This window comes from Rhincodon typus, chromosome 1 (genome assembly GCF_021869965.1).
Source record: "Rhincodon typus isolate 14 chromosome 1, sRhiTyp1.1, whole genome shotgun sequence".
Lineage (NCBI taxonomy): Eukaryota > Metazoa > Chordata > Chondrichthyes > Orectolobiformes > Rhincodontidae > Rhincodon > Rhincodon typus.
In genome coordinates, this window is record NC_063332.1 from 515,937 (window position 1) to 542,103 (window position 26,167).

General features: G+C 45.0%; 1 protein-coding gene across 1 annotated transcript in view; it reads right to left on the reverse strand.

Annotated features, from left to right (window-relative positions):
* Window positions 1-775: 775 nt before the first annotated feature.
* Window positions 776-26,167, reverse strand: part of LOC125483525 (disintegrin and metalloproteinase domain-containing protein 12-like) — a 54,060-nt gene continuing 28,668 nt past the window's right edge. The window contains exons 4-6 of the mRNA XM_048599231.1: window positions 3,010-3,075; window positions 1,051-1,119; window positions 776-838 (exon numbers count right to left, since the gene is read on the reverse strand). Coding sequence (XP_048455188.1) covers window positions 776-838; window positions 1,051-1,119; window positions 3,010-3,075 — 198 coding nt within the window. The remainder of the gene's footprint in view (window positions 839-1,050; window positions 1,120-3,009; window positions 3,076-26,167) is intronic.

Sequence of the window (26,167 nt, forward strand, 5' to 3'; positions counted from 1 at the left end):
CATTCCAGATTGAGAGTTACCAGTTCTGAGACAGAGGGACAGAGTGCAGTCTGAGAGAGAGGGGGAAGAGAATGCAGTCTGAGAGAGGGAGAGAGAAGTGGGGCGAGAGAGGGACAGAGTGCAGTCTGAGAGAGAGAGGGAAGACAGCACAGTCTGAGAGAGAGAGACAAGTGGGGAGAGAGGGACAGAGTGCAGTCTGAGAGAGAGAGGGGGAAGAGAGCGCAGTCTGAGAGAGAGAGAGAAGTGGGGAGAGAGAGGGACAGAGTGCAGTCTGAGAAACAGAAAGAGAGAGAGAGCAACACAATGCAGTCTAAGAGTGAGAAAGGAGGAGATAGAGAAAGACGGAGAGAGAGTGAGTGAGAGAGAGAGACACAGAGAGAGAAACAGAGGCCGCGGAAACAGAATGCAATCTGAGAGGGACAGAGGGAGAGGGAGAGGTGGAGAGAGAGAAGGAGAGACAGAGAGAGAGGGGGGAGAAAATGAGGAGAGTGAGACAGAGCTAAGTGGCAGACAGAGATAGATACAGAAAGGAAAGATGAGAAAATTTGAGTGTTTGGAGGGTTCTAAAAGCTGGTGCAAAGGCAGAGCAGCACAGTGGATCTAGTTGAAAGCAGAAAGTACAGTGTGGAAATATCTGAATAATGTCCCTGTAATTTGACCTGAGAGAGTTATCCAGATTCAGAATGTGGACACTGTCAGTGTATAAGATCACTGTCACAGAGAGGGTGAAAACCACAGGGATGAGCTGAAAATCAGGGAATGTGTTAATCTAATGTCAGAGATTTGAAACGTGAGTTTCCACAGGACTGGATTTCCTGTCAGTTTGATCTTGAGCCAGCTGGGAGCAGAGGGAGACTGAAACAGAGAAATGGAAAAGAAAGAAGAACCTCTCATCAGTGTGAACACAGTCTCCATACTCAGGAGGGCTCCTAAGGCACAGTCACATTGTCCCTACCACTCAACCAGGAGGACTGGTCGCAGGCCCCTCCCACTCCAGAGGTGTGTTATCACATGTAAAAACAGGTTGATCAAAAATCTCTCCACACTCACCAAGTCCAATGTATTGGCAACAGAAAGCAATAGGCTCACTGTAGCTTCTCTACTCCCACGTTTCGTGAGCTGAAAAGAAAGCAAATACTTGTTGAACATTCAGTGACCAAAAGAGGTCTATCACAAATTTCATTATCCCACACTTGATCTCAACTACAAAAGCCCTCTACGGTAAAGAGTTCCTTTGGAGAGCAGAGCAGAAATTCCTGCTCCTTATCTCTGTCTTCCATGGGCGACCCCTTAATTTAAGATTATGCCCTCTTGTCCTAAACTGTCCCATAAGGGGAAACAGCCTCTCCAACCTACCCTGTCAAGCCTCCTGAGAATCTTGTCTCTTTCAATAAGACCACCTCTCATTCTTCAAATCTCAACACTTAGAAGGAAATCCCTCCATGTAACTCCACGTGATATCAAGAAACAGTTGGAGACACTGGATACTGCAAAGGCTATGGGCCCTGACAACATCCCGGCAATAGTACTGAAGCCTTGTGCTCCAGAACTTGCCGCTCCCTGAGCCAAGCTGTTCCAGTACAGTTACAACACTGGTATCTACCCGACAATGTGGAAAATTGCCCAAGTATGTCCGGTACACAAAAAACAGGACAAATACAACCCAGCCAATTCCCACCCCATCAGTCTCCTCTTGATCATCAGTAAAGTGATGGAAGATGTCACTAACAGCGCTATCAAGCAGCACCTGCTCAGCAATAACCTGCTCAGTGACGCCCAGTTTGGGTTCTGCCACGGCCACTCAGCTCCTGACCTCATTACAGCCTTGGTTCAAACATGGGCAGAAGAGCTGAATTCCAGAGGTGAGGTGAGGGTGACAGCCCTTGATATCAAGGCTACATTCGACCGAGTGTGGCATCAAGGAGCCCTAGCAAATCTGGAATCAATGGAGATCAGGAGACTCGTTGGAGTCATACCTGACACATCAGAAGTTGGTTGTTATTCTTGGAGGTCAGCCATCTCAGCTCGAGGACATCTCTGCACGAGTTCCTCAGGGTAGTGTCCTTGACCCAACCATCTTCAGCTGCTTCATCAGTGACCTTCCCTCCATCATAAGGTCAGAATTGGGGATGTTCGCTGATGATTGCACAATGTTCAGCACCATTCGTGGCTCCTCAGATACTGAAGCAGTCCGTGTTCAAATGCAACAAGATCTAGATAATATCCAAGTTTCGGAATACAAGTGGCAAGTAACATTCGTGCCACACAAATGCCAGACAATGACCATTACCAATAGGAGACAATCTAGCCACCGCCTCTTGATATTCAATGGTGTTACCATTACTGAACCCCTCACTATCAACATCGTGGGGGTTACCACTGACCAGAAACTCAACTGGAATGGCCACATAAAATAGTGGCTACAAGAGCAGGCCAGGGGCAAGGAATTCTGAGACAATGAACTCACCTCCTGACTACCCAAAGCCTGCCCACCATCTACAAGGCACAAGTCAGGAGTGTGATGGAATACTCCCCACTTGCCTGGATGAGTGCAGCCCTAACAACACTCAAGAAGCTTGACACCATCCAGGACAAAGCAGCCGCTTGATTGGCACCACCTCCACAAGCATTCACTCCCTCCACCACCAACACTCAGTAGCAGCAGTGTGTACTATCTACAAGATTCACTGCAGAAATTCACCAAAGATCCTCAGACAGCACCTTCCAAACCCACAACCACTTCTATCTAGTAGGACAGCACGATCTTCAAGTTCCCCTTCAAGCCACTCATCATCCTGACATGGAAATATATTGCCTTCACTGTTGTTGAGTCAAAATCTTGGAATTCCCTCCCTAAGGGCGCTGTTGTTCAATCTACAGCACATTGACTGCAGTGGTTCTAGAAGGCAACTCAACACCATCTTCTCAAGGGCAATTAGGGATGGGAAATAAATGCTGGCCCAGCCATTGACACCCACATTTCATGAATACATTTTTTGAAAAACTCACCAGATCTTTGTCTGCCACAAGCACCACCTCAAGGTATTTTGTCTCTGACAGTACATCCCGCTTAACCTGGAAAAAAAGCATCTCTCAGTCAGTTTGAGGTGAAAATGCACAGCTGGCTCTGGCTGTGAGGAAAGTAAACACAAGACAAATTGCATCAATCAAATCTTTTCACAGACAATTATTTCAATCAGTACTGTCTGCATTTTACAGATTTCAGCTTCTAAAATAACAAATAATTTTAATGATAAATAAAAACGGTAAGTGCTGGTGAAAGTCAGCAAATCTATAGAGAGATAAGTCCAAAGATGTGCTGGCTAGGTGAACTGGCCATGCTAATTTGCCCATAGTGTTCAGAGATGTGCAGGCTAGGTGCGTTAGCCATGGGAAATGCAGGGTTACAGGCATAGGGTGAGGGGGTCAGTCTGGATGGGATGTTCTTCAGAGGGTCAGTGTGGAGTCGATGGGCCGAATGGCCTGCTTCCACACTGTAGGGATTCTATGATTCAGGAACAGAGTTAATGTTTCAAATCCAGTATGATTCTCCATCAGAACAGTTCCATATCAGTTCTGCTGCGATGTCACTGAAGCAAAGGTATGTCAGAGGTACTAAATGAATATTTTGCTTCTGTCTTTAGCAAAATGGAAGATGGTGACAATGCCTAGTTGAAAACACGAGTGTTGAGCAACTGAGCAGTATAGTGATAGATAAAGAAGAGGTGCTAAAAAGGCTGGCAGTACTCCAGGTAGAGAAGGTCTGGATGAAATGCATCCCAGATTATGAAAGAGGTAAGAGAGAAAATCAAGGAGGTGTTGACAGAAATTTTCCAGACTGCTCTCAACATAGCATTAGTCCCGGGAGACAGGAGAATTGTAAATGAGACACCGTTGTTTAAGAAAGAGGCAAAGGATAACCCTGGAAACTACAGACCCGTCAGTCAAATTTAATTGAGTTCTTTTGACAAGCTGACACAGGTGGTGGATGAGGGTAGTGCTGTGGATGTTGTACATTGGACTTTCTGAAAGTATTTGATACGGTGCCATGGCAGGTTGGTGAGCAAATTAGTTCAAGATGGTGGTGGCGGAGTAGGTGTTCAGGCTCCTCAGCCCAGGGCTCATCAATCCATCCTTTTCTTTCTTTGCTCTCCCGCCCCCCCACTTTTCTTCCTGTCTTTTTCTTCTAAGATTTTAAAGGGCTTTCTTTCTCTGATAAGAAAACTTACCTTGGAGCTGCTGAGAGCCAGAGCGCAGCAGACTGGACGCTTGGAACGGACTGAGAGTCGTAGCAGGTTGGAGACCTGGTGTGGCATGGAGTGGTTGAGAACCAGCACGGAGTGAGCTGAAGATCTACAGCGGTGCAAAGTGGCTGAGAGCTGAAGCGAAGTGCATGGGAGGTCTGGAGCAGTGCGGACTGGCTGAGAGCCAGTGCAGAACAAACCAAAGGTGAGAACCAGAGCGGAGCGGGTTGTAGTGGAGCGGGGATGGATGTTGGACTGGGGTCTGACACAGGTGATCAGCTGTTTGCGAGGCCAGTCAGACCATGTGTGAAAGCCCCTGCACTGAGCTACTTCAATGTAATGTTAATCCTACTGTAATGTCTATCCTTTTAACTATGTCTTATTTCTGACTTATACTATGAATCACTGTAAGGTAATGCAACTTCTTTTCTTATTCATTCCTCTTTTGTACCAAGGTACTTTGTGCCTAAGATGGCACCATAAGATGCAACATTATAAACTTTTCACTTTACTCTTGTATGTCTATACTTGAGAACACGTGACAATAAAAGGAGATTCTATTCTATCCTAGAAATGTTTGAGATTAATGGGTCCTTGGCAGCATGGATTCAAAGTTAGTTAAAAGATAGGAAAAGGAGGGCAAGTATAACTGGGCATTTCTCAGATTGGAGACGTATTGAAAGTGGTATTCCCCAGGGATCAGTGTTGGGACTCTTGTTTTTTTTTGATAGATATATAAACAATTTGGAGATGGATGGTGATAGCAAGATCTCAAAATTTACAGATGATACTAAGCTAGGGATAATAGTGAATTATGACGCTGATGCAGAGTGACTTCAGAGGGGCAATGACAGGTCGGCCAAATGGACAGACACCTGGTAGATGAATTTCAATGCAGAGAAATGTGAGGAAATGCATTTTAGTAGAAGAATCATGGAAAGACAATACAAGCTCATTTTTTCTGAAGAAGGGTCTAGGCCTGAAACGTCAGCTTTCCTGCTCCCCTGATGCTGTTTGGCCTGCTGTGTTCATCCAGCTCTACACCTTGTTATCACAAGCTCAATGGTACAACTTTGAGGGGAGTACAAAAGCAGAGAGACCTCAGAGCTCACGTACATGAATCTCTGAAGGTGGCCAGGCAAGTTGAAAGAGTTTTTAAGAAGGCCTGTAGGATCCTTACGTTTATAAATAGTGGCATAGAGTATAAAAGCAAGGAAATGATGTTAGACCTCTACAAATCATTGGTTAGACCACATTTGGAGTGTTGTGTTCAGTTCTAGGCACCTTATTTAAAGAAGGATCTTAAAGCCTCGGACAGAGTTCAAAGGAGATTTATTGGAAAGATACCAGGAATGAGGGATTTTAGATACAAGGAAAGATTAGAGAGACTGGCCTTATTCTCCTAGGAGAAGAGAGGTGACCTCATTGAGGTGTTCTGAATTATGCACATTTTTGACAAGGTATAGAACAGCGACTGGGACTGCCTTAATGTTAAGGGCTTGGATGAAGAGAAATTTGTTAAGTGTGTTCAGGGAGAATTTCTCATGCAATATGTAGATGGCCCTACTACAGCAGAGGCAAAACCTGACCTGCTCTTTGGAAATAAGGTGGGGCAAGTGAAGGAAGTGTTAGTGGGGGAGCACTTTGGGACCAGTAACCATAATTTCATTAGTTCTAAAACAGCTTTGGAAAAGCATTGGTCTGGTCTACAAATTAAATTTCTAAATTGAGGCGAGGCCAATTTTGTTGGTCTTAGACAGGAACTTTCAAAAGTTGATTTGGGGAGGCTATTTGCAGGCAAAGGGACGCCTGGTAAGTGGGAGGCTTTTGAAAGTGAGTTAATTAGGGCTCTAGTCCAGCTCGAATCCCGTGAGGAGTATAGAGGGTGTCAGGGTACATTTGAGAGAGAAAACAGAAGGGCTAAAAGGGGATAAGAGATAGCATCGGCAAGGTAAAGGACAATCCAAAAGATTCCACAAGCACATGGAGGGCAAACAATTAACTAGGGAGAGAATAGGGCCTCTTAAAGATCTACATGCAGAGCCACAAGAGATGGGTGAGATACTAAATGAATATTTCGCATGAGTATTTACTGTTGAGAAAAGTATGGATGCTAGGGAACTTGGGAAAATAAATAATGATGTCTTGAAGAGTATCCACATTACAGAACAGCAGGTGCTAGAAGTCTGAAAATGCATTAAAATAGATAAATCCCTGGGACCTGATGAAGTGTATCCCAGGAGGGGGAGGCAATGGCCTAGTGGTATTATTGCTGGACTGTTAACCCAGAGACCCAGATAATGTTCTGGGGACCCAGTTTCAAATCCTATCATAGCAGATGATGGAATTTGAGTTCAATAAACATCTGGAATTAAGAGTCTAATAATGACCATGAATCCATTGTCAATTGTCAGGGAAAACCTATTTGGTTCATTCATATCCTTTAAGGAAGGAAACCGTCATCCTTACCTGGTCTGGCCTACATGTGACTCCAGACCCACAGCAATGTGGCTGACTCTTAACTTCCCTCCGGGTAATTAGGGATGGGCAATAAATGCTGCCTGGCCAGCGACACCCTCATCCCGTGAATGAATAAAGAAAGAAAGGATTTTGTGGGAGGCGAGGGAGGAAATTCAGGGGCCCCTAGCAGAGATACTTGTATCATCGATAGCCACAGGTGAAATTCCCAAAGATTGGAGGGTGGCTAATATTGTACCATTATTTAAGAAAGGCTGCAGGGATTACTGATCAGTGGGGATTACTGATCAGTGAGCCTGATCTGTGGTGAGTAAGTTGTTAGAGGGGATTCTGAGAGACAGTATCTACAAGCATTTGGAGAGGCAAGGATGCATTTGAGATAGCCAGCGTGGCTTTGTGCTTGAGAAATCATGTCTCATGAATTTGAACAAAGAACAAAGAACAAAGAAAATTACAGCACAGGAACAGGCCCTTCGGCCCTCCAAGCCTGTGCCGATCCATATCCTCTATCTAAACCTGTCGCCTATTTTCCAAGGATCTGTATCCCTCTGCTCCCTGCCCATTCATGTATCTGTCTAGATACATCTTAAATGATGCTATCCTGCCTGCCTCTACCACCTCTGCTGGCAACGCGTTCCAGGCACCCACCACCCTCTGCGTAAAGAACTTTCCACACATATCTCCCTTAAACTTTTCCCCTCTCACCTTGAAATCGTGACCCCTAGTAATTGAGTCCCCCACTCTGGGAAAAAGCTTCTTGCTATCCACCCTGTCTATACCTGTCATGATTCTGTAGACCTCAATCAGGTCCCCCCTCAACCTCCGTCTTTTCTAATGTAAATAATCCTAATTTGATTGAGCTTTTTGAAGCAGCAACCAAGAAAGCAGATGAAGGCATTGCGGTAGGCATTGTTTACATGAACTTTAGCAAGGCCTTTGACATGACACCACATGGTAGGTTATTAAGTAAGGGTAAGTTCCAGAGAATCCAGGGAGAGCTAGCCAATTGGATACAAAACTGGCTTGACAGTAGAAGACAGAGGATGATGGTGGAGGGTTGTTATTCAGACTGGAGGCCTGTGACCAGCGGTGAGCCACAGAGATCGGTGTTGTGTCCACTGTTTTTCGTCATTTATGTCAATGATTTACATGAGAATCTAAGAGGTATGCTCAACAGGTTTACAGATGACACCAAGATTGGTGGTATAGTGGACAACAAAGAAGGTTATCTGGGAATGCAGTGAGATTTTGATCTTGATCAACTGGGCTAGTGGGCTGAGGAATGGCAGATGGAGTTCAATTTAGATAAACACAAGGTGTTGCATTTTTTTAAAGCAACCAAGGTAGGATGGTCCAGGTGCATAACAGCCTGGTGTGGCAACTGCTCTGCCAGGACCGTAAGAACCTACAGAAGGTTGTGTGCAGAGCTCAAACCATCACAGAAATCAACCTTCCATCCATGGACTCCATTTACATAGCTGCCAACATCATCAAAAATCGTCGCACCCCGGTAATGACCTCGTACAATCTCTTTCATCAGGCAGAAGATACAGAAGCCTGAACACATGCACGAGCAGGTCGAGGAACAGCTTCTTCCCAGTCATTATTAGATGGATGAATGGACTCTCTTGCCTCAAATATATTGATTTTGCAAACGTTGATCTGACTTAGTGCACACTATGTGCAATGTAACCTGTATGCCTGTGTCTATATCTTTTTGATCTGTACATCCTTGCTTAATATGATCGGCATGTACTGCTCACAATCAAAGCTTTTCACTGTACTTTGACAATAAATAAATCAATCAATCAAACTTATAAAGAACAAAGAACAAAGAAAATTACAGCACAGGAACAGGCCCTTCGGCCCTCCAACCCTGCGCCGATCCAGATCCCCTATCTAAACTTGTCGCCTATTTTCCAAGGATCTGTATCCCTCTGCTCCCTGCCCATTCATGTATCTGTCTAGATACATCTTAAATGATGCTATCGTGCCCGCCTCTACCACCTCCGCTGGCAACGCGTTCCAGGCACCCACCACCCTCTGCGGAAAGAACTTTCCATGCATATCTCCCTTAAACATTTCCCCTCTCACCTTGAAATCGTGACCCCTAGTGATTGAGTTCCCCACTCTGGGAAAAAGCTTCTTGCTATCCACCCTGTCTATACCTGTCATGACTTTGTAGACCTCAATCAGGTCCCCCCTCAACCTCCGACTTTCTAATGTAAATAATCCTAATCTACTCAACCTCTCTTCATAGCTAGCGCCCTCCATACCAGGCAACATCCTGGTGAACCTCCTCTGCACCCTCTCCAAAGCATCTACATCCTTTTGCTAATGTGGCGACCAGAACTGTACGCAGTATTCCAAATGTGGTCGAACCAAAATCCTATACAACTGTAACATGACCTGCCAACTCTTGTACTCAATACTCCATCCGATGAATGAAAGCATGCCGTATGCCTTCTTGACCACTCTATCCAACTGCGTTGCCACCTTCAGGGTACAATGAACCTGAACACCCAGATCTCTCTGTGCATCAATTTTCCCCAGGGCTTTTCCATTTACCACATAGTTCGCTCTTGAATTGGCTCTTCCAAAACGCATCACCTCGCATTTGCCTGGGTTGAACTCCATCTGCCATTTCTCCGCCCAACTCTCCAATCTATTGATATTCTGCTGCATTCTCCGACAGTCCCCTTCATTATCTGCTACTCCACCAATCTTAGTGTCGTCTGCAAACTTGCTAATCAGAGCATCTATACCTTCCTCCAGATCATTTATGTATATCACAAACAACAGTGGGCCCAACACAGATCCCTGTGGAACACCACTGGTCACAGTTCTCCATTTTGAGAAATTCCCTTCCACTACAACTCTCTGTCTCCTGTTGCCCAGCCAGTTCTCTATCCATCTAGCTAGTACACCCTGGACCCCATGCGACTTCACTTTCTCCATCAGCCTACCATGGGGAACCTTCTCAAACGCCTTACTGAAGTCCATGTATGTGACATCTACAGCCCTTCCCTCATCTATCAACTTTGTCACTTCCTCAAAGAATTCTATCAAGTTGGTAAGACATGACCTTCCCTGCACAAAACCATGCTGCCTATCACTAATAAGCCCATTTTCTTCCAAATGTAAATAGATCCTATCCTTCAGTATCTTCTCCAGCAGCTTCCCCACCACTGACGTCAGGCTCACCGGTCTATAATTACCTGGATTATCCTTGCTACCCTTCTTAAACAAGGGGACAGCATTAGCAATTCTCCAGTCCTCTGGGACCTCGCCTGTGCACAAGGATGCTGCAAAGATATCTGTTAAGGCCCCAGTTATTTCCTCTCTCACTTCCCTCAGTAGCCTGGGATAGATCCCATCCGGACCTGGGGACTTGTCCACCCTAATGCCTTTCAGAATACCAAACACTTTCCCCCCTCCTTATGCCGACTTGACCTACAGTAATCAAACATCTATCCCTAACCTCAACATCTGTGATGTCCCTCTCCTCAGTGAATACCGATGCAAAGTACTCATTAAGAATCTCACTCATTTTCTCTGACTCCTCGCATAACTTCCCTCCTTTGTCCTTGAGTGGGCCAACCCTTTCTCTAGTTACCCTCTTGCTCCTTGTGTATGAATAAAATGCTTTGGGATTTTCCTTAACCCTGTTTGCTGTACGCACTTAATGGTAGGCACCGAAGAAGTGTTGTGGAACAAAGAGATCTAGGGATACAGGTTCATAGCTCCTTGAAATGGAATCACAAGTAGACCAGGTGGTGAAGAAGAATTTCATCATGTGAGCTTTCAAGTCTTAGTCTCCCTTACCGTGCCCCAGGAATGAAATGCTTAACATATGAGGAACGTTTGAGGACTCTGGGACTATACTCTTTGGAGTTTAGAAGGATGAGGGGGGATCTAATTGAAACTTACAGAATATTGAATGGCCTGGACAGAGTGGATGTTGGGAAGATGCTTCCATTGGTAGGAGAGACTAGGACTCGAGGGCGCAGCCTTAGAGTAAAGGGAAGACCTTTTAGAACAGAGATAAGCAGAATCTTCTTCAGCCAGAGAGTGGTGAATCTATGAGAGGAGAGAGACACAAAAGGATCTAGAGGTGCAATTTTTTTCACTCAGAGGGTCGTGAGTGTCTGGAACAGGCTGCCAGAGTCATAGAGTCAGAATAATACAGCATGAAAATAGGCCCTTCAGCCCAAACTGGTCCATGCTGACCATACTGCCCACTCAGCTAGTTCCAACTCCCTCCATTTGGTCCATATCCCTCTAAACCCTTCCCATCCATGTACCAACCCAAACTTTTTTTTAAATGTTGCTATTGTACCTGCTTCAACGACTTTCTGGCAGCCCATTCCTTACACACACCACTGTCTGCGTTTTGAAGTTGCCCCTCAGGTCCTTCTTATATCTTTTCCCTCTCAGCTTAAACCTATGTCCTCTAGTTTACAATTCCTCATCCTGGGAAAAAGACTATATGCATTCATCCTATCTCGGCCCCTCATGATTTTATACACCTCAATAAAGGTCACCCCTCATTCTCCTGCATTCCAACGAATCAAGTCTTATCCTGGCCAACCTCTCCCGAGAACTCAGGCCTACTAGTTCTGGCAACATCCTTGTAAATATTCTTTGTACAATTTCCAGTCTAACTATGTATTTTCTATAACCAGGTGACCAAAACTGGACTCAACATCCAGCTCTACACCTTGTTATCTCAGATTCTCCAGCATCGGCAGTTCCTACTATCTCTGTAACAATACTCCAAGTGCAGCCTCACCAATGACTTATACAACTGTAACATAATGCCCCAACTCCTGTACTCAATACCTTGACAGATGAAGGCCAGCATGTTAAATGCCTTATCCACAATTTCCCTTTAAACTAAGGCTGTGCCCTCGAGTCCAGCTCTCTCCTACCAATGGAAACATCTTCCCAACATCCACCCTGTCCAGGCCATTCAATATTCTGTAAGTTTCAATTAGATCCTCCCTCATCCTTCTAAACTCCATCGAGTATAGACACAGAGTCCTCAAACACTCCTCATATGTTAAGCTTTTCATTCCTGGGGCCATTCTCTTGAACCTCCTCTAAACCCACTCCAAGGCCAGTATCATTCTTCCTGAGATATGGGGCCCAAAACTGCGCACAATACTCCAAATGTGGCCTGACTGGAGCCTTATAGAGCCTCAGAAGTACATCCCTGCTTTTATATTCAAGTCTTCTCAAAATAAATGCCAAAGTTGCATTTGCCTTCCTAACTACTGACTTAATCTGCAAATTTACCTTGAGAGAATTCTGGACTAGAACTCCCAAGTCTCTTTGCACTTCAGATTTTTGAATTTTCTCCCCATTTAGAAAATAGTCCATGCTTTTATTCTTCTTACCAAAGTGCATGACCTCACACTTTCCCACGTTGTACTCCATATGCCACTTCTTTGACGACTTTCCTAACCTGTCCAAATCCTTCTGCAGCCTGCCCACCTCCTCAATACTACCTGCCCCTCCATCTATCTTTGTATCGTCTGCAAACTTAGCCAGAATGCCCACAGTTCCTTCATCTGGATCATTAATGTACAAAATGAAAAGTTGTGGTCCCAACACTGACCCTTGTAGAACACCACTTGTCACCAGCTGCCATCCTGAGAAAGACCCTTTTATCCCCACTCTCTGCTTTCTGCTCGAGAGCCAATCTTCTATCTATGCTAGCATCTTGCCTCTAACACCATGGACCCTTATCTTACTCAGCAGCCTCCTGTGTGGCACCTTATCAAAGGCCTTCTTGGAGTCCAGGTAGATAACATCCATTGGCTCTCCTTGGTCTACCCTGCTCATTACTTCCTCAAAGAATTCTAGCAGATTTGTCAGGCATGACCTCCCCTCGATGAAACCATGCTGACTTTGCCCTATAAAAATCAAAAGAACTGCGGATGCTGTAAATCAGGAACAAAAACAAAGTTGCTGGAAAAGCTCAGCAGCTCTGGCAAAATCTGTGAAGGAAAAATCAGAGTTAACATTTCGGGTCCGGTGACCTGTTCTGAGGAAGGGTCACTGGGCCCGAAATGTTAACTCTGATTTTTCCTTCACAGATGCTGCCAGACCTTCTGAGCCTTTCCAGCAACTTTGTTTTTGTTCCTGACTTTGTCCTATTTTACTATACACTTCCAAATGTTCAGAAATCTCATCCTTCACAATAAACTCTAAAATTTTACCCACGACTAAGATTCGGCGAATCGGCCTGTAATTTTCAGTCTTTTGCCTTACTCCCTTTTTAAACAAGGGTGTCATGTCAGCGATTTTCTAGCCCTCTGGGACCCTCCATGACTCTAGTAATTCCTGAAAGATCACCACCAAAGCCTCTATTACATCTTCAGTTATCTTCTTAAGAACTCTGGGGTGCAGTCCATCTAGTCCAGAATATTTATCCACATTCAGGCCATTCAGTTTTTCTAGCACCTTCTCCTTGGTGATGGCCACCATACTCAGCTCTACCCCCGTCCCTCTAGAATTTTTGGGAGATTACTTGTGTCTTCCACTGTGAAGACTGACACGAAGTAATTAGTCAGTTCCTCAGCCATTTCCTTGCTCCCCATGACTATCTTTCCACCGTCATTTTCCAATAGTCCAATGTCCACTTTTGCCTCTCTTTTGCCCTTTATATATCTATATATTACTGGCGAGCTTACCCTCATGTTTAATCTTCTCCCTCCTTATTTATTTGTTTGTTGCCCTCAGTTGATCTTTGTAAGCTTCCCAATTCTCTGGTTTCCCACTGCCCTTCACCACATTATATGCTTTCTCTTTTGCTTTTATGCTCTCCCTGATTTCCTTAGTCAGCCATGGTTGCCTCATCCTCCCTGTACCATGCTTCTTTTTCCTAGGGATGAATTTTTGCTGCGTCTCCTGAATTATCCCAAGAAACTCCTGCCATTGCTGTTCCACTGTCTTTCCTGCTAGGCTCCTTCTTCCAGTCAATTCTGCCCAGCTCCTCCCTCATACCTCTGTAGTCACCTTTATTCAGCTGTAATACTGTTACCTCTGGTTCTATCTTCTCCCTCTCAAATTGCAGGTAAATTCTATCATTTTATGATCACTGCCTCCTAAGGGTTCCTTTACCTTAACCTCCCTTATCAAGTCTGCCTCATTGCACAACACTAAATCCAGTATTGCCTGTTCCCGAGTGGGCTCCACCACGAGCAGCTCCAAAAAGCCATCTCATAGACATTTCACAAATTCCTTTTCTTGCAATCCACTACCAACATGATTTTCCCAGTCCACCTGCATATTGAAATCCCCCATGATCACTGTGACTTTGCCTTCTTACATACTTTTTCTATCTCCTGGTGTATCTTGCGCCCAGCTCCTGACTACTGTTTGGAGGCCCGTACATAATTCCAACTATGGTTTTCTTACCTCTGCAGTTCCTCAACTCTACGCACACAGATTCTACACCAACTGACCCTACTTCATCACTTACTGTTGATTTAATTTCATCTCTTACTAATAAGGCAACCCGACCCCTCTGTCCACCTGCCTATTTTTTCGATAAGATGTATATCCTTGGATATTCAGCTCCCAATCCTGATCCCCTTGCACCCATGTCTCTGTGATGCTCACCACATCATATCTGCCAATTTCAATCTGCCAACAAATAACAAAGGTCCCAGCACCAACCCCTGTGGCACACGACTTGTTACAGGCCTCCAGACTGAGAAACAACCATCCACCATCACCCTCTGCTTCCTACCATCAAGAACGAATTTTGAATCCAATTAGCTATATCTCCCTGGATCCCATGCAACCTAACATTCATGACTAGCGTGGACCTTGTTAAAAGCCATACAATGTCCATATAGCCAGCATCCACTGCTCTACCCACATCAATCCTCTTGGTTACCTCTTCAAAAAACTCTAAAACATTTGTCAGACTTCCCGCGCACAAATCCATGCTGACTGTCCCTAATCAGACCTTGACATATCCAAATGTTGGTTGATCCTGTCCCTCAGTTTCCTCTCCAATAACTTGCCTACCAGTGATGTTAGGCTCACTGGCCTGTAGTTCCCTGGCTTGTCTATGCTACCTTTCTTAAACAATGGAACAACATGAGCCACCCTCCAGTCTTCCGGACCTTCACCAGTGGCTAAAGATGAAGCAAAAAATCTCTGCAAGGGCCTCTGCAATTTCTTCCCTAGCCTCGCACAATGTCCGAGGATGGACTTGATCAGGGCCAGGGGACTTATCCACTTTAATGTTATCTAAGGCTACAAACACCACCTCTCATACTAATATGTATGTGGTCCAAAACATCCCCATTTGTTTTCCTTATTTCCTTACCATCCATGATTCTCTCCTCAGTCAACATGAAGGAGAAATATTTATGGAAAGGTAGTGGTGAAAACGAGTACAATTTCATCATTTATGAATCATTCAGACAGGTACATGAATGGGGTAGCTTTGCAGTGATATGGACCAAACACAGGCAAATAGGACAAGCTTAAATTGTGAAAACTGGATGGCATGGGCAAGTTGGGCTGAAGGGCCTGTTTCCATGCTGCAGACTTCTCTGACTTTATGACTTTCTGAAGGATAATGTGTTTCCATTGGTTGCTATGTTAGTAACTAAAGGTCACAATTTCAAGAATGTCAGCAAGAGACCTGGGAGTGAGATGAGCATAAACCTCTTTACCCAGAGCATTGTTAGGATTTGGAATGTGCTGCCTGGGATAATGATAGGGGTTGATTCCGCAGGAGCTTTCAAAAGAGAGCTGCATATATATTTGAAAGTGATGAACTTAGAGACCGATGGAGATAGGGCTGGGGAATGGGACTAGCTGGATTGCTCTTTCGAGAGCCAATACAGACACGATGAGTCGAATGGCCTCTTGCTGTTATGTAAATTTTATGATTCTATGATTCCAATTACTGTGAGATGGAAGTTGCATTTAACCCTGCTCTTCTAAAAAGCCACATACATATCTGTATAAGGACCAGGAATTTCTGATAACTTTTTTCTCCTCCAAGCCACAAAACATATGCCAGAAGTACAAATTCACGATGAAAGCCAGCTCCTTCTGAACTGCACAGTTCAGATACTCATGGGATAGAACAATAGTGTGAGGCATAATGCTATTCTGAGGTGATATTGCCCGTGGAAGATAGGACTGGTCTCGTTTCTTCCTGTATGATGTTACCTTCAATCTCTTCAGGAGGGAAACCAAACAAAGAATTTCTTTGACAAAAATATTGCTCTCGGCAGCTTCTGGTGTGAAATAATTAAGTCCTGACACACAAGATTTGGTCATCCATCAGATTTTTTTGGATGCTGGACCATGTCGGCAGTGGAAAAATAATTTGTAAAATGTGGACCTGCACTATCTCATGACCCAAAAGGAGGCAAATCATGATGTTAGTTATGTCAGGGCCAGGAAAAAGTAAGATTCAAAGTGTTTTCTGACTGAACATGCGTGACTTGACACTGCAAAGGATTTGGTTTTTGTGTCTCAACTTATGGACATGATTGAGAAGAGAGATGTTTGTTGGTAGCCGCAGAACAGTGGTCAGCTTTTGATCAATTTGAAAAATAGAGGCAGTTCATGGAATGGTACATTCCAGACTCTGATTGGTTCGAGTCAAGCTTGATGTAATTTTCCCTCAAGATGCCAGAATGCATGCATTCACATTCCTGGAGTCTTTACAAATTGAACTGCCATCACTACCAGGAGGCAATTTCATGGAAAAGATTTATCGTTAAGAGCAACATGGGACACTGCTTGGAACAATGCGTGGGAGAACATTTGTTTCCAGTTGACATCATGTTAATGTAAGCAGTTCTGTCACAACACAAAGAACTCCATGGTCGCTAAACTTCAAGACCACGTGGAGATCAGGTGTATAGACATACACAGTACTGTACCTAGATGGAGATGCTGACAGACAACCTGAGGACCATTGTACCCTTCGGCAATTTAATAGAACATAGAACATAGAACAGTACAGCAGACTACAGGCCCTTCGGCCCACGATGTTGTGCCGGACTTTTACCCGAAAGCTAAGGTCTATCTAACCTCCACCCCTACCTTATACTATCATCCATATGCCTATCTAATAGCCACTTAAATGCCCCTAATGAGGCCGACTCCACTACCCTCTCCGGCAATGCATTCCATGCCCCTACCACTCTCTGAGTAAAGAACCTACCTCTGACGTCTCCCCTATATCTACCTCCACTCACTTTAAAACTATGTCCCCTCGTAAAAGCTACCTCCACCCGAGGAAAAAGTCCCTGGCTGTCCACTCTACCTATACCTCTGATCATTTTGTACACCTCTATCAAGTCACTTCTCATCCTTCATCGTTCTAAAGAGAAAAGCCCTAGCTCTCTCAACCTTTCCTCGTAAGACCTTCCCTCCATTCCAGGCAACATCCTGGTAAATCTCCTCTGCACCTTTTCCAACGCCTCCACATCTTTCCTGTAATGAGACGACCAGAACTGGACACAATACTCCAGATGTGGCCGAACCAGGCTTTTGTATAGCTGGAGCATAACTTCACAGCTCTTGAACTCAATCCCTCTATTAATGAAAGCTAACACACCACACGCCTTCTTAACAACTCTATCCACCTGGGTGGCAGCTTTCAGGGAACTGTGAACATGAACCCCAAGATCCCTCTGCTCCTCCACACTGCCAAGAATCTTTCCGTTAACCCTGTATTCTGCTTTCAAGTTTGTCCTTCCAAAATGAATCACCTCACACTTTTCAGGGTTAAACTCCATCTGCCACTTCTCAGCCCAGCTCTGCATTCTATCAATGTCCCTTTGTAACCTAGAACAGCCCTCCGCACTGTTCACAACGTGACCCACCTTTGTATCATCCGCGAACTTGCTAATCCACTCCTTCATCCAAATCATTTACAAAAATCACAAATAGAAGAGGACCCAGGAGAAATCCTTGTGGTACATAACTCGTAACTGAGCACCATGTTGAATATTTTCCGTCCACTACCACCCTTTGTCTTCTAAGGGTCAGCCAATTCTGAATCCAATCTGCCACATTTCCCCCTATCCCATGCTTCCTTACCTTCTGCATGAGCCTACCATGGGGAAGCTTATCAAACGCCTTACTTAAATCCATGTATACCACACCCACTGCTCTACCTTTATCCATGTTTTTGGTCACCTCTTCAAAGAATTCAATACGGGTTGTGAGGCATGATCTATCCCTCACAAATCCATGCTGACTATCACGAATCAAACTTTGCCTTTCCAAGTGATCATAAATCCTGACTCTCAGAGCCCTTTCCAATAATTTTCCCACCACTGACGTAAGACTAACTGGCCTGTAATTTCCAGGGTTATCCCTGTTCCCTTTTTTGAACAAGGGAACGACGTTCACCGCTTTCCAATCCTCCAGCACTATGTCCGTGGACAGTGAGGACGAAAAGATCATTGCCAAAGGCCCTGCGATCTCATCCCTCGGTTCCCATAAAATCCTTGGATAAATACCATCAGGCCTGGGGGACTTATCTATCGTCAACTTCCTCAGAATTCCTAGCACATCTTCTTTACTAACATCAATCTCCTCTGGCCTACCTGCCCGTTTCACAACATCCTCCTCTACAACCTGGTCCCTCTCAGTTGTGAATACTGAAGAAAAGTATTCATTAAGGACCTCTCTTATCTCTTTAGGTTCTGTGCACAAATTCCCTTTGCCTTTTCTGTTCCTCTTTTCCTAAACCTTACATAAGCATCCTTCTTCCTCTTAACCAGTCATTCAACCTCTCTGGAGAACCATGGCTCCCTCACTCAACCACATCTTTTCTGCCTGCTAGGGCAAACATATCGAGCACATGCAGTATGCATTCCTTAAACAAACTGCACATTTCTGTGGTGCTCTTCCTTGACAGCATCTGTTCCCAATTTATGTTACCCAGTTCTTGCCTAACTGAATTGTAATTACCCTTCCCCCAATTATAAACTTTACCCTGCCGTATGTACCTATTCTTATCCATGACTATCGTGAAAGAAACAGAGTTATGATTGCTACCGCCAAAATGCTCTCCTACCAACAGGTCTAACACTTGGCCCGGTTCGTTGCCAAGCACCAAATCCAAAGTGGCCTCTCCTCGTGTTGGTCTATCTACATACTGTGTCAGGAATCCTTCCTGAACGCACTGGACAAGATCTGCTCCATCTAAACTATTACAACTAAAATGTTTCCAAACAATATTTGGAAAGTTGAAGTCACCCATGACTACAACCCTGTGACTTCTGCACCTTTCAAGTATCTGCCTCCCAATCCGCTCCTCTACTTCTCTGCAACTATTAAGGGGTCTGTAAAAAAAACCCCAACAAAGTGACTGCTCCTTTTTTGTTCCTGACCTCAACCCAAACTGACTCTGTCGACATATCCTTCTCAAACTGCCTTTCAGTAGCTGTTATACTAGCCCTGACTAGCAATGCCACTCCCCCACCTCTTTTTACACCCTCCCTATTTTTTTAAAAGCACCTAAATCCCAGAACTTCCAACATCCATTCCTCTCCCTGAGTTACCCAAGTTTCTGTAATGGCCATAACATCGTAGTTCCAAGTGCCGAACCATGCTCTAAGTTCATCCGCTTTATTTCTGATACTTCTAGCATTGAAGTATACACACCTCAAACTATCTCGGTGTCCACAATTACACTCCATCGACCGCATTTCTTTAAAGAAGGGTCTAGGCACGAAACGTCAGCCTTCCTGCTCCTCTGATGCTGCTTGGCCTGCTGTGTTCATCCAGTTCTACACCTTGTTATCTCACTCCCTGTTGTGTCTGTTGGAAGGCCAAATACCTCATCCTCTGAATTATAAATCCGGAATCCCCCCCCCCCCCGCCCCAATCAATTTTAAACCATCTCGTACAGCTTTAGCAAACCTCCGTCCCAGGATATTTGTGCCCTTCTGGTTCAGGTGCAACTCATCCTTACTGTATAGGTCCCACCTTCCCCAGAATGTGCTCCAATTATCCACATAATGGAAGCCCTCCTTCCTACACCAGCCCTGTAGCTACGTGCTTAGCTGCACTCTCTCCCTATTTCTTACCTCGTTATCACGTGGCACTGGTAGTAATCCAGAGATAACTACCCTGTTTGTCCTGGACTTCAGCTTCCAACCTAACTCCCTGTACTCGTTTTTCACATTCTCAGTCCTTTTTCTACCTATGTCATTGGTACCGATGTGGACCAGGACGACTGGTTGCTCACCCTCCCCTTTAAGGATCTTGAAGACACGATCCGAGACATCACGGACCCTGGCACCCGGGAGGCAACATACCATCTTTTCATCTCGTTCGCGTTCACAGTACCGCCTGTCTGTGCCTCTATCGAATCCCCCACTACAATTGCTCTCCTATTCTCCCCCCTTCCCTTCTGAGCCACAGGGTCAGGCTCAGTGCCAGAGCCCTGTACACTATGGCCTTAAGACAAAAACCAGGATCAGGATGGCAACAGGAAATGCATGAGCTTGAGAAATGCCCAAAGAATGATGAACACGTGTTTTTAGGTCTGCATCCAAATATCATTATGCAAGGAATTGTCTGAAACACAGAAATCAAGCCTTTGAATGATTGAGTGAGTCATTACATTGAGGTGGAACAGTGGAGTGACCAGTTTGCAGGAATCATTAACGTAAACCTTGGATGAACCAGGAAATCCACCACCTACTGAAGACCAGGCATGCAGAATTCAAGTCAGATGACCTAGATCTAAACAGAAAATCCGGACTTGACCCCCACAAAGCCATCTGAGATGCCAAGAGGCAGTACTGGACCAAGTTAGAGGCCCAAACCAATCATAAAGACACCTATTGCCTATGGTAAGGCTAAAAGAACATTACAGGATACAAAATGAAGATAGCAGACAAAGGTACATCCCTCCCTGATGCACTCAATGCTCTCTATGCTTGGTTTGAGCAGAATGCCAGTAGCTTGGAGTCACCTGTATTAACAGCAGGCCCCATATTGGTCAACTTGAGAGTCAACCCAACGAAAGCGGGTGGCCCAATGGAGTCCCCAGCCGAGCACTCAGATCCTGTGTAGACCAGCTGGAGGAGGTATTCAGTGACATCTTCAAACTCTCCCTCCTACAAGCTGAAGTCCCCACCTGCTTCAAAAAGACCACCATCATCCCTGTAGCTAAGTAAGCACATGCAACATGCTTAGTGACTGTCACCTCATGGATCTGACCTTGGTATTAATGAAATGCTTCGACAGGGTGGTCATGGCCAACATCAACTCCAGCCCCTCAGGCTGTTTTGATCCCCAACAATTTGCCGACAGTTGTAACAGGTCCATTTCCCGAGCCCTGCAACTCATCCCTAGAACAGGTGGACATCAAGGACACCGACGTCAGACTCCTGCTCATCGACTACAGCTCCAGCTTCAAACTATAATCCCCTCCAGACTGATCCCAAAAACTCCGAGACCTAGCTCTTGGCTCTACCCTCTGCAGCTGGATCCTCAGCTTCCTGTGAAGAAAGACAACTGCACCACCTTCACAATAGCACTCAACACTGGAGCCCCCCCAAGGAAGAGTTCTCAGCCCCTTACTGCACTCCCTGTACACCCACGGCAGTGCAGCCAAATTCCAAACGTTCACCAATCTACAAGTTTGCTGATGTCACCAACATGGCAGGACAAATTTCAAACACAAAGAGTCAGAAGACAGAAAGGAGATAGAGGGCTTGGCGTCGTGGTGCAATGATAACAACTTCTCTCTGAATGTCAGCAAAACAAAACAACTGATCAGTGACTTCAGAAAGAAAGGAGGAGAATACACCTTCACCTACATGAGGTGGGAACCGGAACATGCCAGTAAGTGCAAGGACTGGGGACAAAAGAGAGACTGCGATATGCATAGCGCTGAGTAAGAGCAGGCAGACGAAAATGGCAGGGCTCAGAGGGACTGGAGGTCTGGAGTGCAATAACTTCAATGCAAGTAGTATAACAGGCAAGGCAGATGAACTTATGTAGATAGGCCGATGAGAGGGGAGACCATATTCGATTTGGTGCTTGGCAACGAACCAGGTCAGGTGTCAGATCTCTCGGTGGGAGAGCATTTCAGTGATAGTGATCACAATTCCCTGATGTTTACTGATGTAGCCATGGAGAGGGATAGGAGCAGACGGTATGGGAAAGTATTTAATTGAGGGAGGGGGAATTAGAATGCTATTAGGCAGGAACTATGGAGCATAAACTGGGATCAGATGTTCTCAGGGAAATGCACGACAGAAATGTGAAGGTTGTTCAGGGAGCAGTTGCTACAAGGCCTGGATAGATTTGTCCCACTGAGGCAAGGAAAGGTGAAGGAACCTTGGATGACAAGACATGTGGAACATCGAGTCAAGAGGAAGAAGGAAGCTTACTTAAGGTTGAGGAAGCAAGGACCGGACAGGGCTCTAGAGGTCTACAAGGTAGCCAGGAAGGAACTGAAGAATGGACTTAGAAGGGATAGAAGGAGGGATGAAAATGCCTTGGCGGGTAGGACAAAGGAAAACCCCAAGGCATTCTATGCATATGTGAGGAACAAGGGGATGACCAGAGTGAGGGTAGGGCCAATCAGGGATAGTGGAGGGAACTTGTGTGCGGAGTCAAAGGAGGTAGGGGAGGTCCTTAATGAATCCCAGTGGTGTTCTGCAAGGATCTGTTCTGGGACATCTGCTCTTTGTGATCTTTATAAATGACTTAGATGAGGAAGTGGAAGGGTGGGTTAGTAAGTTTGCCGATGACACGAAGGTTGGTGGAGTTGTGGATAGTGTGGAGGGCTGTTGTAGGTTGCAACGGGACATTGACAGGATGCAGAGCTGGGCAAAGAAGTGGAATTCAACCCAGAAAAGTGTGAAGTGATTCATTTTGGAAGGTTGATTTTGAATGCAGAATACAGGGTAAATGGCAGGATTCTTGGCACTGTGGAGGAACAGAGGGATGTTGGGGTCCACATCCATAGTTCACACAAAGTTGCTACCCAAGTTGATAGGGTTGTAAAGAAGGTGTATGATGTGTTGGCTTTCATTGGCAGGGGAATTGAGTTTAAGAGCCATGAGGTTATGCTGCAGCTCTATAAAACTCTGGTTAGACCGCACTTGGAATATTGTGTTCAGTTCTGGTCGCCTCATTATAGGAAAGATGTGGAAGCTTTAGGGAGGGTGCAGAGGAGATTTACCAGGATGCTGCCTGGACTGGAGGGCAGGTCTTATGAGGAAAGGTTGAAGGAGCTAGGGCTTTTCTCATTGGAGCGAAGAAGGCTGAGTGGTGACTTGATAGATTTGTACAAGATGATGAGAGGCATACATACAGAGGATAGCCAGAGTCTTTTTCCCAGGGCAGAAATGACTATTACGAGGGGGTATAATTTTCAGGTGATTAGAGGAAGGTATAGGGGAGATGTCAGAGGTAGGTTCTTCACACCGAGAGTGGTGGGTGTGTGGAATGTGCTGCCAGCAGTGGTAGTGGAGTCAGATACTTTAGAGACTTTTAAGCGACTCTTGGATAGGCACATGGTGGATAGTAAAATGTAGGGTATGCAGGATAGTTTGATCTTAGAGTAGGATAATAGGTTGGCACAACATCATAGGTCGATGGAGCTGTACTGTGCTGTACTGTTCTATGTTCTATGAACTAAGAGCATGGGTTGCTGCATGGAAATATGATGTTACTGACATTACGGAGACATGTTTAAACGAGGGGCAGGAATCGCTGTTTTAGATGGGACAGAAAGGGAACCAAAAGGGGTGTGGGATTTGCATTGCTGATTAGTGATCACATCACAATGTGCTGAGGGAGGACACATCAGAAGGATCCTGCACTGAGGCATTATGGGCGAAGCTCAGGAATAGAACATAGAACATAGAGCAGTACAGCACAGTACAGGCCCTTCGACCCATGATGTTGTGACAACCTATTATCCTACTCTAAGATCAAACGACCCTGCATACCCAACATTTTTCTGTCAGCCATGTGCCTATCCATGGAGCCACAGGAAGTGGGAGAGATCCTTAATGAGTACTTTGTATTGGTATTCACCAAGCAGAAGGTCATGACATCAGGGATGAGTGTGTGTATACTCTAGAGAATGTCAATATATTGAAGGAGGAAGTTGCATTCAGGTCGACAAGTCCCCAGGGCCAGATGGGATCTATCCTATGCTACTACAAGAGGCAAGGGAAGAAATGGCTAGGACATTAGCAGATATTTTCACATCGTCTTTCACCATAGGTGAGGTTCCAGAGGACTGGAGAATCGCCAACATTGTTCCCTTGTTTCAGAAAGGAACCAGGGATAAGCCAGGAAATTATAGGCCAGTGAGCCTGACATCTGTGGTGGGGAAGCTCTTTAGAGAAGATACTGAGGGACAGGATATATGCACAGTTGAAAGAAAATGGACTAGTTAGTGGCAGGCAGCATGGTTTTGTATAGGGAAGGTCATGCCTCAACAATCTGATTGAATTTTTTGAAGAGGTGACAAAGATAATTGATAAGGGATATTATTATTTTTCTTTATTCATTCATGGGTTGAGGGCATCGCTGGCCAGGCAGCATTCATTGCCCATCACTAATTGCCCAGAGGGCAGTTCAGAGTCAACCATATTGCTGTGGGTCTGGAGTCACATGTAAGCCAGACCAGGTAAGGATGGCAGTTGCCTTCCTTAAAGGACATTAGTGAACCAGATGGGTTTTTCCTGACAATTCTCAATGGATTCATGGTCATCATGAGATTCTTAATTCCAGATTTTTTTTATTGGATTCAAATTCTACCATCTGCCATGGCGGGATTTGAACCTGGGTCCCCAGAACATTATCTTGGTTTCTGGATTAACAGTCCGGTGATAATACCACTAGGCCATTGCCACCTCAGTTTATTGCCTCTCCATTGCCTCCTGTAGTTTATATAGACTTCAGTAAGGCATTCAATAAAGTCTCACATGGACTTTGGTACAAAAACTAAAATCACACGAGATTTAGGGTGGACTGGCTAGATGATACAAAACTGGCTTGAAAGAGGGTAGTGGTGGAGGGGTGTTTTTCAGAATGGGGACCAGTAACTAGTGGTGTCCACAGGCATCAGTCTTAGGTCCTCTGTCGTTTGTAGTGTATATAAACGATCTGGTGGAAAATGTGGGGTGTCTGAGTAGTAAGTTTGCAGATGACACAAGGATTGGTGGAGTTGCTGATAATGTCGATGATTGTGAAAGGATACAACAGGATATAAATAGATTGGCAACTTGGGCACAGAAATGGCAGATGGAGTTTCATCCAGACAAATATGAGATGATGTATTTTGAAAATTGAATTTAGATGTGAATTTATACTGTAAATGGCAGAACCCTTAGGAACATTAACATTCAGATGGATCTGGGTGTGCAGGTCCACAGTTCCCTAAAAGTGGCAACGCAGGTAGCCAAGTTGTTTTAGAAGGCATATGGCATGCATGCCTTCATCAGCTGGAGAATGGAGTACAAGAGTTCGCAAACCATTTTGCAGCAATATAAAGCCTTTTATTAGGCCACATTTTGAGTATTGTGTGCAGTTTTTTACGGAATAAACTCCAGCTGCCATCTCTCTGCCCGAGTCACGAACCAATCTATCTTCAACTGTATCCTTTGACGGTCCTCATCGCGATCCCCAATTCCACCATCCTTTGTGTCATCGACAAACTTACTAATCAGACCAGTTACATTCTCCTCCAAATCATTTATATATATTACAAACAGCAAAGGTCCCAACACTGATCCCTGAGGAACGCCACTAATCACAGCCCTCCACTCAGAAACACACCCTTCCACTGCTACCCTCTGTATTCTATGACTGAGCCAGTTTTTTATCCATCTTGCAAGCTCACCTCTGACCCCGTGCGACTTTACCTTCTGTATCAGCCTACCATGAGGGACCTTGTCAAAGGCCTTACTGAAGTCCACGTAGACAACATCCACTGCCTTACCCCATCGATCATCTTCGACACTTCCTCAAAAACTCAACAAAGTTAGCAAGACATGACCTCCCCTTCACAAAACCATGTTGCCTCTCACTAATACGCCCATTGATTTCCAGGTGGGAGTAAATCTTGTCTTGAAGATTCCTCTCCAATAATTTCCCTACCGCTGATGTAAGGCTCACAGGCCTGTAATTGGTTGGATTATCCTTACAACCCAACTGAAGCAAAGGAACAACATTGGCTATTCTCCAATCGTCTGGGACCTCCCCTATAGCCAGTGAAGACACAAAGATTTCCCTCAAGGCCCCAGGAATTTCCTCCCTTGCCTCTCTCAGTATTGTGGGGTATATCCCATCAGGCTCTGGGGACTTGTCTACCTTAATGTTTTTCAAGACCCCCAATACCTCCTCCCTTTTGATCTTAACATGACCCAAACTATCTACAGACCCTTCCCCAGACTCATCATCCA